The 19783-nt window shown below is 43.6% G+C and overlaps 1 protein-coding gene across 3 annotated transcripts in view; it reads left to right on the top strand.

The window, feature by feature from the left end:
• Window positions 1-19783, top strand: part of USP8 (ubiquitin specific peptidase 8) — a 77771-nt gene that overhangs the window by 45652 nt on the left and 12336 nt on the right. For 2 of the 3 annotated variants that reach the window (XM_040342570.1, XM_040342569.1), the window contains exons 12-17: window positions 1018-1095; window positions 2034-2108; window positions 2201-2454; window positions 2541-2753; window positions 6478-6688; window positions 11622-11624. In XM_040342570.1, coding sequence (XP_040198504.1) covers window positions 1018-1095; window positions 2034-2108; window positions 2201-2454; window positions 2541-2753; window positions 6478-6688; window positions 11622-11624 — 834 coding nt within the window. The remainder of the gene's footprint in view (window positions 1-1017; window positions 1096-2033; window positions 2109-2200; window positions 2455-2540; window positions 2754-6477; window positions 6689-11621; window positions 11625-19783) is intronic. The other variant, XM_040342572.1, reaches the window with a different exon arrangement.

The following is a 19783-nucleotide window of genomic DNA, read 5'->3' as shown; positions in this document are numbered from 1 at the left end:
CAAGTTCTAATTTTTTTGAACGAAGGTTAAATAACCTATGGGGCCCACACACGATCGGTTTGGACTGATGAAAACGGTACTTCAGACCGGTGTCCTCTGGCGATCCTATCGTGTGTACGCGCCCTAAGTGTTGGAGGCACCGGGGACAGATGCAGCATTGGACTGATGCTGCATCCACCTAGGTAAGTATGATTCTTAAAAAAAACAAAAACCCATACATTTCTTTTAATGGCTGTAATCTTCAGAGGTTTACTTTTTAATTTAACCGACATGGAATCGTTTTTTTATTTCTTACTGCCATCCCTATTGTTAAAGCGGGGGTTCCCCCTATAAACCCAAAAAAAAAAAAAAAAATTTCTTCTACCATAAAATCAGGCATTGTAGCGCGAGCTACAGTATGCCTGTCCCGATTTTTTTTACCCCCGTACTCACCGTGTACTCGTACATCGAAGATACCGACTCCCCTCGGGGAATGGGCGTGCCTATGGAGACGGAGGATGATTGACGGCCGGCTCTGGCGCGTCACGCTTCTCCGGAAATAGCCGAAATAGGCTTGGCTCTTCACGGCGCCTGCGCATAGCCTGTGCGCAGGCGCCGTGAAGAGCCGAGACCTACTCCGGCTGTCTTCGGGGAGCGTGACGTGCCAGGGCCGGCCGTCAATCATCCTCCCTCTCCATAGGCACGCCCATTCCCCGCGGGAGCCGAAATCTATAATGTACGAGTACACAGTGAGTACGGGGGTAAAAAAATCGGGACAGGCATACTGTAGCTCGCGCTTCAATGCCTGTCTCGATGGTAAAATCGTGTCACTGAGGGTGAACCACCGCTTTAAGGAGGAACTTCAATCCCTATGGTTGTGGCTTTGTTCCACCAACAATGACATTTTCTATAGTCCAATGAATGAGCAGATACACTGAATGGCTGAATTTAACATTTTAATTCTGATCTGTATTTGATTTATAAGCAGGTATTTATTTATTTTCTACTTGTAAATTATGCTTTTAAATAACTTTACAGACTGAAGCAAAGAAAAACACTCACGATGAGAAAGCCAATGTTATTACAAAAGAAATAAATGAAGATGCAAAGCCTAAAGTGAGTATCATTTTTAGAGATTTGTTCTTTTTTATTTATTTTTTTTTTTTTTTTCATTATATTCATATCTATATAAAGTGACTATGTCACTGTAAACATTTAAATAGAGTGCTGATAGAAGATATACAATTTAATCACCTAGAGGGGCCTGTACATATCTGCAGCAGCCCTCTTCTTTCGCTTCTATGGCTAATGCCGCGTACACACGATCGGTCCATCCGATGAGAATGGACCGTTTTCATTGGTTAATCGATGAAGCTGACTGATGGTCCGTCGCGCCTACACACCATCGTTAAAAAAAAAACAATTGTGTCAGAACGCGGTGACGTAAAACACAACGACGTTCTGAAAAAAAATAAAAAGTTCAATGCTTCCAAGCATGTGTCAACTTGATTCTGAGCATGCATGGATTTTTAACCAATGGTTGTGCCTACTAACGCTCGTTTTTTTCACATCGGTTAGGAATCCATCGGTTAAATTTAAAACAAGTTGGCTTTTTTTTAACTGATGGTTATATAACCGATGGCGCCCACACACGATCGGTTTGGACCAATGAAAACGGTCCATCAGACCATTCTCATCGGATGGACCGATCGTGTGTACGCGGCATTAGTGTTGGTTCTTCTGAACGAGCAAAGCTCCAATTTCATGATATAATTGGAACTTACCATTTCTTACTTACTCCCCTTTGTCATCCCTCTCACATTCCTATTGGCCCATTACTATGATGGATTGCTTCCTTGGCCAATGAAATTTTGAGTAGGAAGAAATTAGGCAAACCTTTTAGAACTGCCGGCCATAGCAGAGATTGATGGTAGCTGCTGCCTGTATGTGCACATCAAGGCCTTAGAGGAAGCTACGCTTCTAAGTGTTGCACTCGTTTCAGTTGATAACCAAGCCAGCAAATGTAATTTAAACTTCCAAATGTTTTGATTTAGAGGGAGCCTTTGATGCGAGCTCGAAGTGAAGAGATGGGTAGAACTGTACCTGGAATGCCAGAAGGTTGGGTCAAGGTAATACATCTGTATTTATGTGCATGTATATAACATGTCTGTTATGTGATTTGTGTAGGTAGTTACTAATGCAAGTTTGCCGTCCTTTACAGTTTCTTGAACCTGTAACTGGTACTTACCGATATTATCATTCTCCAACTCACACGGTTCACATGTATCCGCCTGAAATGGCTCCAACATCTACGTCTATGTCCACTCCAGTTCAGAAAGTCAAGCCTCAGGCGCATGCAGATGTAGACAAGGAGCAAACCAAATTAAAGAGATCTTACTCTTCACCAGACTTAACCCAGGCTATAAAGGATGAGGAAAAGAGGAAGCCAACTCCTATAATTAACCGTGAAACTAAGTAAGTATTTGTATATGATAAATCTGCATGCCTGCATAAATTGTGTCTGAAGATTTAGACAAACGTGAAAATGTTTTTTGTTGCAGGCCAACAACTCACACTAAAGCTGAAATCACAAAACTGTCAGCATCTAAGATCCGCAGCCTGAATCCTGTGTTTGGAGGCGCTGGGCCAGCTCTCACCGGCCTGAGGAATCTCGGCAATACTTGTTATATGAATTCCATCTTACAATGTTTGTGCAACACTCCACACTTAGCGGAGTACTTCCACAAGAACTGTTACCAGGCAGACATAAACAGGTAATCTATAAAAAGTATGTATAAAAAAACAATTGCATAATGAAAAGATTTCGTTTTATTTTTAATTTTGCATTCTAAATTAATTTCAGTAATTTTGTAGTGGTTGTTTAACCACTTAAGCCCCGGACCATTTTGGCGGTTAAAGACCGGGCCACTTTTTGCGATTCAGCACTGTGTTGCTTTAACTGACAATTGCGCGGCCGTGCGACGTGGCTCCCAAACAAAATTGGCATCCTTTTTTTCCCCACAAATAGAGCTTTCTTTTGGTGGTATTTGATCACCTCTGTGATTTTTTTTTTTGCGCTATAAACAAAAATAGAGCGTCAATTTTGGAAAGAAATTTAATATTTTTTACTTTTTTGCTATAATAAATATCCCCCAAAAAATATACATTTTTTTTTCCACAGTTTAGTTCGATACGTATTCTTCTACATACTTTCGGTAAAAAAAATCACAATAAGCGTTTAATAATTGGTTTGCGCAAAAGTTTTGTAGCTTCTACAAAATGGGGGACTTTTTTATGTAATTTTTATTAATAATATATTTTTTTACTAGTTATGGCGGCGATCAACGATTTTTATCGTGACTGCGACATTATGGCGGACACTTTTGACACTATTTTGGGACCATTGTAATTTTTACAGTAATCGGTGCTATAAAAATGCACTGGTTACTGTAAAAATGACACTGGTAGTGAAGGGGTTAACCACTACGTGGCGCTACGGGGGTTAAGTGTTCCCTAAGAAGTGATTCTAACTGTTTGGGGGCGTGGCTACACGTGACACGTCACTGATGACCGTTCCCCGTGATAACGGGGAATGGTCATCAGTGACAGTGTCACTAGGCAGAATAGGGGAATGCCTTGTTTACAAAGGCATTCCCCCGTTCTGCTCTTGCCGACTGCAATCGCGGGACTCCCGGGAACATCAAATTCCTGGGACACGCAGCCGCACTCGAGATTCAAATGGACGTATCTGCCTGCCCGTGCCATCCTGCCGACGTACATCTGCGTGAGGCGGTCGGCAAGTGGTTGAGCGCTCTTTTAGTGTGTCAATGCTGTAAAAATAGAGCAGGTTATCACTATACATTGCACTTACTATGTTGGCGTTAGTGAATTCAGCAAGTATTAACCACTTGAGATCCGCGCTATAGACAAAATACGTCTGCAGCGCGGCTCTCAAGTGCCAAGTGGCCGTTTAAACACAGCCTTTTATGTGCATTACCCGCGCGCGCCACTGGGTGGCGCGCGGCGGGTAAAAACTGTCATGGCGCATCGCCGAAGACCCGATGCGTGTACCTGGCGGCCGCGATGTCCGCCGGGTATACACGATCGTCGGTGACACGGCAGGTGACAGCAGGGACGTGGAGCTCTGTGTGTAAACACAGAGCTCCACGTGCTGTCAGAGGAGAGGAGACCGATCTGTGTCTCTTGTACATAGAGACACAGCATCGGTCACCTCCCCCAGTCACCCCCCTCCCCCCACACAGTTAGAACACACCCAGGCTACACAGTTAACCCCTTCCTCACCCCCTAGTGTTAACCCCTTCCCTGCCAGTCACATTTATACAGTAATTAGTGCATTTTTATAGCACTGATCGCTGTATAAATGTGAATGGCGCCAAATTTGTGTCAAAAGTGTCCGATACGTCCGCCGCAATATCCCAGTCCCAATAAAAATCGCAGATCGCCGCCATTACTAGTAAAAAAAAAAATAATAAAAAAAATCATAATTCTGTTCCCGATTTTTGTAGGCGCTATAACTTTTGCGCAAACCAGTCGCTTATTGCGATTTTTTATTTTTATTTTTTTACAAAAATACGTCGAAAAATACGTATCGGCCTTAACTGAGAAAAAAAAGAGTTTTTTTAAAAAAAATAGGGATATTTATTATAGCAACAAGTAAAAAAAAAAAATATATATTTTTTAAATTGTCGCTCTTTTTTTGTTTATAGCGCAAAAAATAAAAACCGCAGAGGTGATCAAATACCACCAAAAGAAAGCTCTATTTGTGGGGAAAAAAGGACGCCAATTTTGTTTGGGAGCCACGTCGCACGACCGCGCAATTGTCAGTTAAAGCGACGCAGTGCCGGAAGCTGAAATTTCGCCTGGGAACGAAGGGGGTTTATGTGCCCAGTAAGCAAGTGGTTAAAGGGTTTGTAAAGGAATTTTTCTTTTATCTTAATAGCTTCCTTTACCTTAACCACTTAAGCCCCGGACCAAAATGCAGCTAAAGGACCAGGCCCCTTTTTGCAAATAGGCACTGCGTCGCTTTAACTGACAATTGCGCGGTCGTGCGACGTGGCTCACAAACAAAATTGGCGTCCTTTTTTTCCCCCAAATAGAGCTTTCTTTTGGTGGCATTTGATCACCTCTGCGGTTTTTATTTTTTGCGCTATAAACAAAAATAGAGCGACAATTTTGAAAAAAATGCAATATTTTTTACTCTTTGCTATAATAAATATCCCACAAAAATTATATAAAAAAACATTTTTTTCCACAGTTTAGGCCGATACGTATTCTTATTTTTGATAAAAAAAATCGCAATAAGCGTTTATCGGTTGGTTTGCGCAAAGTGTATGTGTGTGTGTATATGTATATGTATGTGTGTGTGTGTGTATGTGTATATATATATATATATATATTATAAAAAAAATTTTTTTTAAAGCTGAGAGCATGGATAAATAACTTTTTTTTTTTTTCATTTTTTTTATTATTGTTTTGCTTCCAGTCTATCTTTAATGCACCATAAAAGCAGCTTTTAGCTGGTTTTATTTAAAAAAATTGTAGCCGAGTAGTGACTGTAGCTGATCAGCTGCAGCCGATGTTAAGCTATTCTAAAAGACGTGGGTGACGGCTGTCAGAATACAGTAGCCATCAGGGAAGATTCCTCCATCCATGATGTTTAGCGTAAATGGGGGGGGGGGGGGGGGATTCTGTAAATTTCTGTCATTCAGCCCATGGGGCTGAACAAGAAAAATCAAGGATTGTGTAGCAAGCCTTGCAGAACGTCTCCTCCTATCTGAACAGAACAGGAGATACTTGAATATCTGCCACTTAAAAGGGTTGTAAAGGAATTTATTTTTTTCCCCTAAATAGCTTCCTTTACCTTAGTGCAGTCCTTCTTCACTTACCTCATCCTTCACTTTTGCTTTTAAATGTCCTTATTTCTTCTGAGAAATCCTCACTTCATGTTCTTTTGTCTGTAACTCCACACAGTAATGCAAGGCTTTCTCCCTGGTGTGGAAAAAGCCTCTTGAGGGGGCGAGCAGGAGTGTCAGGACGCCCACTAACCCACAGCTCCTTTCTCTATCTGCAAAGTAGAGAGTGTCCTGACTTGCCTGCTCGCCCCCTCCCCCCTCTAGAGGCTTTCTCCACACCAGGGAGGAAGCCTCGCATTACTGTGTGTAGTTACAGACAGAACAGGAAGTGAGGATTTCTCAGAAGAAATAAGGACATTTAAAAGCAAAATGGAAGGATGAGGTAAGTGAAGGAGGACTGCACTAAGGTACAGGAAGCCATTTAGGGGGGGAAAAAAATTCCTTTACAACCCCTTTAAAAGGCCCCAGTGCTCCTGGATACAAGTGTGCAGCTATTGATCACTGTCAGCGTATAATGATTCACATGCATATTTACTAGACTCCAGATAGTACCAGTTCTTACTTGAATTCACTTTTAATGTATTGGGTCTTCAGAGTTATTTACGTAAGAAATGTTCTTGTACAGATCAAATCTTCTGGGTCATAAAGGGGAAGTGGCAGAAGAATTTGGAATTATAATGAAAGCTCTGTGGACTGGTCAGTACAAGTATATAAGCCCCAGAGATTTTAAAGTGACGATTGGGAAGATCAATGATCAATTTGCTGGATACAGCCAGCAAGACTCGCAGGAATTGCTTCTCTTCTTGATGGATGGACTCCATGAGGATCTCAATAAGGTACGGCTCTGTGGATTAACGTGTGTGTGTGGCACTGCTATAAATAAATGTAACTGAAAATAGTATCAAGATTGTAAATTGTCTGAAATAAGTAGGAAAGGATTTTCCATATGTAACAAGTGTGTTTATTTATTTTACTGTATATACTGGAGTATAAGTCAAGTTTTTCAGCACATTTTTTTGTGCTGAAAATGCCCCCCCTCGGCTTATGCTCAAGTCCCATGCCTCACTGTGTCCATCTGCAGCCTTATGATCTCTGGCGCTGTGATATGCAGTCTAGTCGGCGGCCACGCAGTGTAACAAAGCCCCGCCTTTTCCTCGTCCATGATAGGTTGAACACCGACTCACTGCTGGGAAACTGAGTCAGTGTTCCATCACGGATAAGGAGGAGGCAGGGCTTTGCTACACTACACGGCCGCCGATTAGACTGCATATCACAGCGCCGGAGATCGTAAGGCTGCAGATGGACACAGCGTCGGTACATGAGGCACAAATCAGGTAGGGAGATTGGCACAGTGAGGCAAGAAACATGGGCACAGTGAGGTATGCAGATGGGCACAGTGAGGCTGAGGCATTGCAGATGGGCACAGTGAGGCTGAGGCATTGCAGATGGGCACAGTGGGGCTGAGGCATTGCAGATGGGCACAGTGAGGCTGAGGCATTGCAGATGGGCACAGTGGGGCTGAGGCATTGCAGATGGGCACAGTGAGGCTGAGGCATTGCAGATGGGCACAGTGAGGCTAAGGCATTGCAGATGGACACAGTGAGGCTGAGGCATTGCAGATGGAAACAGTGAGGCTGTAAATGGACACAGCTAAGGCTGCAGATGGGCATTGTTGACCCTCTTTTCCACTTACAGTAGCTGCTGTATTTCTCACCCTAGGCTTATACTCGAGTCAATAAGTTTTCCCATATTTTTTTTTTGTAGTAAAATTAGGTGCCTCGGCTTATACTCTAGTATATACTGTATTTAATTTCAATTCCTATGCCATTCTGCTTCTATGACTCTACAGCACTGCATCTCAAGTACTTAATCTTATACTGTTTTTTTCTGACTACCTCCTGGGGAGGGTCTTTTATCTCAAATTTTCCCCAAAATTAAGATTTCTATAACCCGCTAATTTTTCTGTGTAAATGATCTGTAGACAATTAATTATTTGGATCTGTTGTTATATGAAATGTATTGGTTAATACAATTGTAAACAGTTTGTATAAATTATAAGGCCTCATTTACATGGGCAAAGAAACACAGAAAAAAAGACGGCAGAAAAAAGACTAAGCGGTCCACTGAGTCTGCCCATTTTTTTTTTCATTAACTTTTTTGGCTAAGTTTAGATCTAGGTTTGTCCCAAGCATGTTTGAACTTAAGGGAACTTTCCTGGTCCACACCGAGCGAGATGTCATCTTGCTCCGGTGTGTCTTCCGGGTATCGCTGCTCCAGCGCTGTGATTGGCTGGAGCGGCAATGTCGTCGCTCCCACGCATGCGCGCGGGAGATTTTATTCCGGCAAGGGCCAGCGGCTGCTGGCCCTTTAGCTGAGGATCCCCCCTGCGCATGCGCCGCTGCAATCAGTGGCGCATTGCAAGGGGAGTATCTCCTAAATCGTACAGGTTTAGGAGATATTCTTTATACCTACAGGTAAGCCTTATTATAGGCTTACCTGTAGGTAAAAGTGGTAGTATAGAGTATACTACCACTTTAACTACCCTTTCAGTAAATTAATACTTACTTTCTAGAGAGGCCAGTACACTGTGCATTGAACGTCAAATAAGGACGAGCGGCTGTGTGTGGTTGAGCGGCCCGAAAGCACACGGTTTGCATTAGGGTCAAAGCGGTTGTGTCTCTGCATTGACTGCATCCCCATAGAACAGTGGTTCTCAACCTGGGGGTCGGGACCCCCTCGGGGGTCAAATGATGATTTGCAAGGGGTCACCAAATCCTGGACTGTTCTTGAAGCCTGCACCGCTCTCCCAGGCATTTTGCGGACGCCCAGCAGGGCTGTCCCTGGAGCCCACAGCCGCCCATTAAGTTCATGACATGGCTGGGGGGCAGAGACTAGCGGTCAGCTGACTGGTGAGGAATGTGAAGTGGGAGGGGCTGGAGGAGACCCTATCTCCTGATTTCGGCATAGGTGTCACTGCTACAAGACACCACAAAGTCGGAGACACAGTGAGTAACACTACCTGTGATTACAGTTTCTATTAAAAGTCCACACTACAGTTCTCAGATCAGCAGATGACCTTGATCAAGAGCACCCAAGTTGGCTGATCAGAACCCCCCCAATGTCCGTGGTTTAGGGGTGCAATTTACTTGTCTTGCCTTGGGTGCTGACACGCTAGGATTTTTTTTTTACTGTTAGGGTTCCCCACAACTTGGGAAATTTTATCAAGGGGTCACGGCACTAGTAGGGTTGAGGGAACCACTGCCATAGACTTTGGTGGGCTGTGTGTAGGCAGCACCTGGCGGGTCCAACTGCATAAACAAATAACCGAATAACTGTGTATGGGCCTCAGCACCCATGTGAATAAGGCTTTAGAAGGAAAAACTCCTTGAATAAGTCAGAAGTACGTCCTTTGAGTACAGCTAGCACTGGTTGGGAACCTGAGCATTGCTTCTAGGCCAGTGAGGTGACCGGCCTACAAATTTTATATTGTGCATCGCAAATCCTAATCTGGTAGCTCAATTGTTTTTTTTTTTCCTGAAATTTACTTTTAAAAGTATTAAAATAAAATAAGAACTGTGGAGAGGTGCTGAATATAAATTTTTACACACGGTACCTTTGTCCCATGAAATATGTATTTGGGGGAGGCTGGGGTTTGGACTTTGATGGTACCATATATTAACTGATTGCCAGTCAAAATGAGAAAAGTATAAAGAAGGTTTTATTACAAAAAACATATACATAATTTACATATTCATAAAATAAACTTCTTTACTCATAACAACTATAAAGTGCCTAAAAGACATTCTGTCATTGTAGATAGAAGGTCACCATCATCTAGTTTATATTGAGAAGAGCTCGACATGTTTCGCGGTTTCTTATATCGCCCGCTTCTTCGGGAGCATTACTCATACATACAATTTGTCAGATGATGTATAAAAGGTTGTCATGAGACTATGAATGAAGAAAAACATTACCAAAAATATTACAGTGTGAATACAATCATAACCTATCAGATAAAATAGAGGCGTTCATCCCAAAAACCCCCCTAGAAAAAGGACCACCCATGAAAGTCTCACCATGGGGGGCGGTGACCAAGGCTCCTGGTAAGTCGGGGGGAATTGCCAACCCACCCCGGAGGACATAGGAAATCCTGAAACAGTATCCACATCCGGTGTGAACCTAGTTGATAAATATAGGTAGCAGGTTGTGAATATATTAAGCAAACCCAAGGCCAGCATATGCGTTCATAGCAGAAGATAGTAGTAGTAATAATAATGATGAATAATACGAATAATGATTATTACTTGGTATACCTTTTGAATGGGTGCAGTTCCCCTGCACACTGTTGTGGTTGTCAATGGTAATAGTGAAGCAGGCCAGGAGGCATGCAGATGATCTAAAAGAGGGGGATTTGGATGTATGTACATATGTAAATGAGCCCACCCATTAGGGAGATTTATAAGACATGTTGCTATATGTTCAGGGTATATTTACCTGAAAATTTCTCAGACACACACACACACACACACGTGTATCCAAAGGAAATGATAGTATTTGCATTTATATTTGATTCTATATATGCAAATACTATCATCTCCTTTGGATACACATGTGTGTGTGTGTAAGAAATTTTCAGGTAAATATACCCTGAACATATAGCAACATGTCTTATAAATCTCCCTAATGGGTGGGCTCATTTACATATTCTATACATCCAAATCCCCCTCTTTTAGATCATCTGCATGCCTCCTGGCCTGCTTCACTATTACCATTGACAGCCACAACAGTGTGTAAGGGAACTGCACCCATTCAAAGGTATACCAAGTAATAATCATTATTCATCATCCTCATTATTATTATTACTACTACTATCTTCTGCTATGAATGCATATGCTGGCCTTGGGTTTGATAAATATAGGTAGCAGGTTGTGAATATATTAATCAACTAGGTTCACACCGGATGTGGATACTGTTTCAGGATTTCCTATGTCCTCCGGGGTGGGTTGGCAATTCCCCCCGACTTACCAGGAACCTTGGTCACCGCCCCCCATGGTGAGACTTTCATGGGTGGTCCTCTTTCTAGGGGGGTTTTGTGGGATGAACGCTTCTCCTATTTTATCTGATATGTTATGATTGTATTCACACTGTAATATTTTTGTTAATGTTTTTCTTAATTCATAGTCTCATGACAACCTTTTATACATCATCTGACAAATTGTATGTATGAGTAATGCTCCCGAAGAAGCGGGCGATATAAGAAACCGCGAAACATGTCGAGCTCTTCTCAATATAAACTAGATGATGGTGACATTCTATCTACAATGACAGAATGTTTTTTAGGCACTTTATAGTTGTTATGAGTAAAGAAGTTTATTTTATGAATATGTAAATTATGTATGTTTTTTGTAATAAAACCTTCTTTATACTTTTCTAATTTTGGCTGGCAATCAATCAGTTTATATATGGTACCATCAAAGTCCAACCCCCAGCCTCCCCCAAATACATATTTCAAAATATGAACTGTGTAGACTGAATGGGGTTCCAGTAGCTGTTCTGATTTCCAGAAATGGTGAGTAACTAGTCACATTCCAGCTATGGTTTTCCTAGCAGGAGTTCTAAAATAAAAGCTGATTCCTCACCTCCACCATATCATGTCCAGTAATTGTTTTTATGGTAAGTGACCGTATGTAAATTACCTGTACAGCACAACTTAAATTCTTAAATTTTGTTTCTACTTTTCATTTTATGTGTCCTTTGATGACCTTTTAGAGAGTAAGTAAGCAAAGTCATTGGTGTATGTTCAAAACAAAACCCCATTTGTCTTGTTTTTACTATATAGGTGTGATTTTATGTTGTGTAACTAGAATGAGTGCAGCTGTGTTGTTGACCATAGATGGGTATGTGTATAACATTTGTGTGTAGTTTGCTGTGCTGTATAGACTGTCATTGTTACCATTATTACTGTTTGTCTTGGTTATACATTGTATATCTGTTTTGCATACTGCACTTAAACTCCTTAAATCAATGATGTTGCTCTCAGTCCACCCCCCTTCCCACCCACCGCCTCCTTGGATACATGTCACATCCAGGAGGCCTCACGACAGTCTTCCCCCTAGTTCAGGGGTCTTGAATTAAAATTCAAGGAGGTCCGGTCACTAAAATTTTCTTTGGGCCGAGGTCCGAATCTCAAGTCCCCATTTGTCCACACCACAGTGGATCTTTACATCAGGTGTCCCTATTACAGCGCCCCTTTACATCAGGTGTCCCCATCACAGCTCCCCTTTACATCAGGTGTCCCCATCACAGTGCCCCTTTACATCAGGTGTCCCCATCACAGCTCCCCTTTACATCAGGTGTCCCCATCACAGCTCCCCTTTACATCAGGTGTCCCCATCACAGCTCCCCTTTACATCAGGTGTCCCCATCACAGCTCCCCTTTACATCAGATGTCCCCATCACAGTGCCCCTTTACACCAGATGTCCCATCACAGCGCTCCTTTACATCAGATGTCCCCATCACAGCACCCCTTTAAATCAGGTGTCCCCATCACAGTGCCCCTTTACATCAGATGTCCCATCACAGCACTCCTTTACATCAGGTGTCCTCCTCACCGTGCCCCTTTACATCAGGTGTCCCCATTACAGCGCCCCTTTACATCAGATGTCCCCATCACAGTGCCCCTTTACATCAGGTGTCCCCATTACAGCGCCCCTTTACATCAGATGTCCCCATCACAGAGCTCCTTTATATCAGGTGTCCCCATCAGAGTCCCCCTTAACATAAAATGTGCCCATCATCATGCCCCTTAACATAAAATAAGGGTCACGCTAATGGGCACATTTTATGTTAAGGGACACTCTGATGGGCACAACAAAACGTGTCCCTTAACATAAAATTTGCCCATCAGAGTGCCCCTTAACATAAAATGTGCCCATGAGAGTGTCCCTTAACATAAAATATGTCCAACAGCGTGCCCCTAAACATAAATGTGCCCATGAGAGTGTCCCTTAACATAAAATATGTCCAACAGCGTGCCCCTAAACATAAATGTGCCCATGGGCACATTTTATGTTAAGGGGCACCCTGATGGGCACATTTTATGTTAAGGGGCACCCTGATGGGCACAACAAAACATGTCCCTTAACATAAAATCTGCCATTTGGAGTGCCCTTTAATACAAAATGTGCCCATCAGTGTTGCTCTTAAAATAAAATATGCCCATCAGCGTGCCCCTTAACAAAAAATGTCCCCATCAGCAATGTCCCTTAACATAAAATAAGGGTCACACTGATAGGCACCTTTTATGTTAATGGACACTGAGATGGGCACAATTTATTTTAAAGGGCACGCTGATGGGTATATTTTTAATGTGTACACAGATGGGCATATTTTATGTTAATTGTCACTCTGATGGGCACAACAAAATGTGTCCCTTAACAAAATATGCCTATCAGTGTGCACATTAAAAATATACCCATCAGCGTGCCCCTTAAATAAAATTCATCCATCAGAGTGCCCCTTAACATAAAAAAGGTGCCCATTAGCGTGACCTTTAGAAACATATGACCAGCAGTGATCACTAAGTAACATGTCACATACCTTGAATGCAATGCTGCAAGATAAGGAGCCCGGGACCGCGAGTAGCAGGGGGGCAGGGCGCGCATGTGACAACGTGCTCATACGCTCAAGGAGAGCCAGGAGTGGCAGGGGGCGGGGCACGCACGTGACGTCACGCCCCTACTTGCGGTTCGTGAGTGCAAGCTGGTCAACTCCGAGACCAGCGTCACTGGTTGCTGGGGAAACCCGCGGCCCCAGCAAACCAACGCTGACATTCAAATTATACTGGCGGCATGGCGGTCCGGGCAGAAGCGTCACTCGGGCCGGACTCGGACCGCGGGCCGCCATTTAGTGATGGCTGCCCTAGTTGGTAGAACTCGCCCATTCCCGGTGGCGGTGGTGGTGATGGTGGGGGGGGGGGGGGGAGAGAGAATTGGCTGTGAGTGATCAGGAAGCCACAGCCAGCTCCCAAATCCAAGGTGGTGTCTCAGAAAGAAAAACACCGGTGATGGTGCTAGTAGCTCTTGACCTTTTAATTTTTGGCTAGCGAGGTGGAGTTCCTTTTCCTAATTAAAAAGGGGCTAATGGGATCATCATTGCTTACAGGCTGATAAGTGCCTGATGAACCTTTACTAGACACTGGATACTTTATTATTATTATTATTATTATTATTATTATTATTTTATTATTAGCTTTTGTTAGCCACAAAATTCTCTGTGTTGTTCCATTCAATTATTTTTACTTTTAGAAAGAGATTGTCTTCGGGGCCAACACAACCCTCTGTCACCCCCTGTCCAGAGACGGAACCTCAGGAGCCAACAGTGGAAATGCACCTGGCTGGCCTTAAGCCTGGTACACACAATGGGCCAGATCCACAAAGAAGTTACGCTGGCGTATCTATTGATACGCCGCGTAACTTCTAGGATGCTCCGGCGTATCTTTTTTTCTGTATTCAGAAAACAAGATACGCCAGAATTTTGCTAAGATACGACCAGCGTAAGTCGCCTACGCCGCTGTATCTTAACTGCATATTTACGCTGGGCGCTAGGGGCGTGCACGATGATTTACGCCTAGAATATGTAAATAGGCTAGATACACACACCAATTCACAAACATACGCCCGGCCGTCGCAGTACAGATACACCGTTTACGTTGGGCTTTTTCCGGCGTAACGTTACCCCTGCTATATGAGGCGCAGCCAATGTTAAGTATGGACGTCGGGCCAGCGTCAAATTTTCCGTCGATTACGTAGTTTGCGTAAGTCGTTCGCGAATAGGGCCGTGCGTCATTTACGTTCACGTCGAAAGCATTGGCTTTTTGCGGGTTAATTTGGAGCATGCGCACTGGGATACTTTCACGGGCGGCACATGCGCCGTTCGTAAAAAGCGTCATTTACGTGGGGTCGCAATACATTAACATAAAACACGCCCACATGTTCCATATTTAAATTAGGCGGGCTTACACCGGCCTATTTACACTACGCCGCCGCAACTTTGCTTTGAGAATACTGCACTTGCCTGTGAAAGTAGCGGCAGGGTAGAGTAATTACGATACGCTACACCTGCTTAAAATTACGCTGTTCTACGTGGATCTGGCCCAATATACGTTTTTATTTAGTTCAACTCAGTGGGCTGAATAAAAAAGAAAACTTACAGATCACTGTACTAACACAAGCAATGTTAGCAAAGTGATTTCCCCCGCTGTACTATTGTTTTCTGACAGGGGGACACCCTCCCCTCCGCCAGAACACACCAGGCAGCGCTCACAAACATTGGTTGTGAGCGCTGATCAGATGCTGGTTTTCTAGCTCCGCTGTTCAACAGAAGCTGGTCAGAAGACCCGCTTTTGTCAGACAAGGAGCTGTAGACATGGGCCAAATGTCGGACGATTTCCCCAAAAACTGACCATTGTCAGCCCCTGTGCCCCGACATTACCACCTGGGTCATGATGCCACCGTTAAACTAAGTGAAACTAATTTCAGGGAGGTGTTCAGAGAAGGGTTTTCTAGCTAATAAAGTTAATAGTGAGCATGCTGTGTCTGAATTCAGGCAGGAATTGTACAATTATTTAACTGACTGACAGGTTAAAGTGGTTGTAAAGTCACATTATGAACTTGCTGGTATCCCCCTCTAGTTTTGTGTGTGTGTGTTTGTTTTTTTTTATTTTTTATATTATGAATAATTTTTCTCACACCGTCGCTGTGCGGTTACATGATCTCTCTCTGCTCTCCTTCCCTGATGTATTTAGCATTATCATTTAAAAAAAAAAAACACACACACTAGTTTTGTCTTTATAAACCAAAGGGGATACAAGTCATTGTGTTATTGAAATTGCAGCGGAATAGCGTGAGGCGGAGAGGAGATTGGCTCTCAAATTGACTAGGAAATGGCAGGCGAGGAGGAGGGGGGGAGAGACTCAGAACAGACAGCGGGATGACAGAGGCACGTAAACTGACCACGGTAATCTGGGCTCAGCAGCCATGAATACTGTGGTCAGCACACACAAGGTGACACAGGCAGGATCAACTAGGTATTTTACAGCCTAGAATAGGACAAATGACAACTCGGAAGCACAATGTTATTTATCGTATTTTAAAGGGGTTGTTAAAGGTTCGTTTTTTTATTTTCTAAATTGGTTCCTTTTAAGCTAGTGCATTGTTGGTTCACTCGCCTTTTCCTTCAATTTCCCTTCTAAATGTTTTTTTTTTCTTTGTCTGAATTTCTCACTTCCTGCTCCTCCTCAGTAAGCTTGCCCCCATCATCTGGCTGGGGGTTAATCAGTCGGAACAGCTTACTGAGGAGGAACAGGAAGTAAGAAATTCAGACAAAGAAAAAAAACATTTAGAAGGGAAATGGAAGGAAAAGGTAAGTGAACCAACAATGCACTAGCTTAAAGCGGTAGTTCACCCCCCCCCCCCCGACACGATTTTACCATCGAGACAGGCATTGTAGCGCGAGCTACAGTATGCCTGTCCCGATTTTTTTAACCCCGGACTCACCTTGTAATCGGAGATCGTATTTTTCGGCTCCCGCGGGGAATGGGCGTGCCTATGGAGAGGGAGGATGATTGACGGCCGGCCCTGGCACGTCACTCTCCCCGAAGACAGCCGGAGTAGGTCTCGGCTCTTCACGGCGCCTGCGCACAGGCTATGCGCACGCGTCGTGAAGACCAAGCCTATTTCGGCTATTTCCGGAGAAGCGTGACGCGCCAGAGCCGGCCGTCAATCATCCTCCGTCTCCATAGGCACGCCCATTCCCCGGTATCTTCGATCTACGCGTACAAGGTGAGTACGGGGGTAAAAAATTCGGGACAGGCATACTGTAGCCCCCGCTACAATGCCTGATTTTATGGTAAAAGAAAAAAAAATTTTTTTTTTTTCGTCGATAGGGTGAACCCCCGCTTTAAAAGAATCTATTTGGAAAATTAAAAAACAAATCTCTACAACCCCTTTTGAAGTCGCAGTAGTGTGAAAGGGGCCCAACACGGCTCTACTGCTGCTTTAAAGATCTACTCTGGCTCACGGTGTGATCTACATATGTGCCCTCTTCTTTGGAGACTCAAAGCCCAATACATGTCATGTGGAGGGTAACTCAGTCATGTGACCTGTCAGTCATGTGACAAGCTCTCCTATCACAAAAAGTTCACTGCAGATTTATGCAGACAGATCTCTGATAGATACTGCAGCCTCCATATTATGAATGACTTCTAAGATGCAGAGTGAGGAGTAAACACTGGTTTATGCTGAGAGAGTGGATAGCGGTATCTGTTCTCTGTTATAATTGGGCCCTCATTTTCCTATTCCCTCCTATGAGATGACCGCTCTCTTCTGTAATGGTGCATATTGCATTTGGGTAGAAGTAGGAAATCATGTTATTTCTTCCATCAGCAAGTGTGAACTGCTTTCATAGTTGTCTGTGTCGCCTTGCCATTTGAGTTGGGAGACTGAACTAAATAAGTCAGAACCCTTTACACAGCTCCAGCAATTATCTCCGCTCTCCCATCCATCTCTATAGAACTTGTTACTATGAATGGACACAGGTGCTCACTGAATGACTGACTGATGTACTGTACACATTTCCTCGGTCTAATCCATGGGAAGCAGATCTGTGCTGCTTCTGAGGTCTGTGTGTGGGGGTAGTAATGGGGTAGGGGAACCCAAACAAGGTTCTTGTACTTTGATCGCTCTCATAAATCACACAAGCTTTGCTCTCTGAAGAGCGATCTGCATTCGGATCATTTTCAGGGGGGCGAGGAGGCGTTGTATTGTTGTTTGTAACCTGTTTTAACCCTTTAAAGACTGCATTAAAGGGGAAGTAAACACTGATGGGTTTTACTTCCTCTTTGTTTCCCTGCAAAGGTAAAGCATAATGGGTTACTATGCATCGTATAGTAGCCCATTATGTGTCACTTACCTGAAACCAAAGCTTACGATGTCACCGCTGTCCCCTCTTCCACAAAGCATCCATCTTCCTTCTGGGTATGCAGCTCCGGTGCTGTGATTGGCCGGAGAAGCGATGCACGTGGGAGCCGCCAGGCACGGCACAATCTCCTTTAGAAATGGCACGCTCGCCGTTTCTAAAGTGCGCCTGCGCCATAGACACTGGCGCCCGTCTCATTTGTAAATATCTCCTAAACCGTGGAGATTTGGGAGATATTTTGAACACCTACAGGTAAGCCTTAATGTAGATTACCTATAGCTTATAAAATGGTTGTAACTGGTTTACAGTCACTTTAATACATCACACTTGCTTGCATTGCACATGGTTGTGGGGCAGTTGCAGAGTGGTCCATACTGACCATGGAAAGCAACAGGGGGTATAATTCCAGCCACACCCCCGGCTGCTTCCCCTGCATCTGAAAGGGGTAGCAGTTGAATGGAAATAAAAGCATGACTCAACTGTGGGGTTTTAAAGCCTGGCAGACATCGAGTCCGCGGTACCTGCCACTTGGCTCTCGCTGTGTGTGAGCGAGCCGCTGGCGACACACATGCATGCCCCTACCCAGAAGAGCCAAATCATGTGTATGTATACGTGAATTGGTGCAGAGGTGCTGCTCTGTAATAGTAAAACTGCTATAGGGCAGACCTTAAATGGTTAAATAATAGAGGCAAAACATTTTTTTTTAAATTTTGGAGCGGGATTAGAACCCCTGTCAGGTTTGTATTGCTGTCTGTGCCCCTATTAGGGAGATTCACTCTCTATTTGTCCACTGAGAGTGAAAGAAAATGTCACCAGAAGAGATCTTTCAATGGGGACACCAGTTCTGGTGACAACTAAGGAATTTTAACTTGCAATGCTCCTGAAGAAGCGTGACGGCACACGCAACATGTTGAGCTTATTCTATTAACTTTTCAAAATCATACCGTTTTGCTGTCATTTAACCACTTAAGACCCGGACCTTTAGGCAGGTAAAGGACCCAGACAGTTTTTGCGATTCGGCACTGCATCGCTTTAACTGACAATTGCACGATCGTGCAACGTGGTTTTCAAACAAAATTGGCGTCCTTTTTCCCCCCCCCACAAATAGAGCTTTCTTTTGGTGGTATTTGATCACCTCTGCGGTTTTTATTTTTTGCGCTATAAACAAAAATAGAGCGACAATTTTGAAAAAAATGCAATATTCTTTACTTTTTGCTATAATAAATATCCCCCAAAAATATATATATATAAAAAATATTTTTTTCCTCAGTTTAGGTCTATACGTATTCTTCTACCTATTTTTGGTAAAAAAAATCGCAATAAGCGTTTATCGATTGGTTTGCACAAAATTTCTAACGTTTACAAAATAGGGGATCGTTTTATTGCATTTTTTTACTACTAATGGCGGCGATCAGCGTTTTTTTTTTTTTTTCGTGACCGCAACATTATGGTGGACACTTCGCACAATTTTGACACATTTTTGGGACCATTGTCATTTTCACAGCAAAAAATGCATTAAAAATGCATTGTTGTGAAAATGACGATTGCAGTTTGGAAGTTAACCACAAGGGGGCGCTTAAGGGGTTATGTGTGACCTCATTTGTGTTTCTAACTGTAGGGGGGTGTGGCTGTAGGTGTGACGTCATTGATTGCGTTTCCCTATAAAAGGGAACATACGATCAATGACGGCGCCACAGTGAAGAACGGGGAAGCTGTGTTTACACACACCTCTCCTCGTTCTTCAGCCCTGGGGACCGATCACGGGACTCCAGCGGCGATCGGGTCCCGCGGTCACGGTCATTGAGCTTCGGACCGGGTCGCGGGCGCCACCCTTGGCTGGGCACTTAAAGAGGACGTACCTGTACGTGCTTGTGCCCAGCCGTGCCATTCTGCCAACGTAAATGTGCAGGAGGCGGTCCTTAAGTGATTAACCATTCCCTCGGACTCCTCTATT

The sequence above is a fragment of the Rana temporaria genome, chromosome 3 (genome assembly GCF_905171775.1).
Source record: "Rana temporaria chromosome 3, aRanTem1.1, whole genome shotgun sequence".
NCBI lineage: Eukaryota > Metazoa > Chordata > Amphibia > Anura > Ranidae > Rana > Rana temporaria.
Note: the sequence above shows the minus strand (reverse complement) of the source record. Positions and strands in the feature narration are given on the sequence as shown.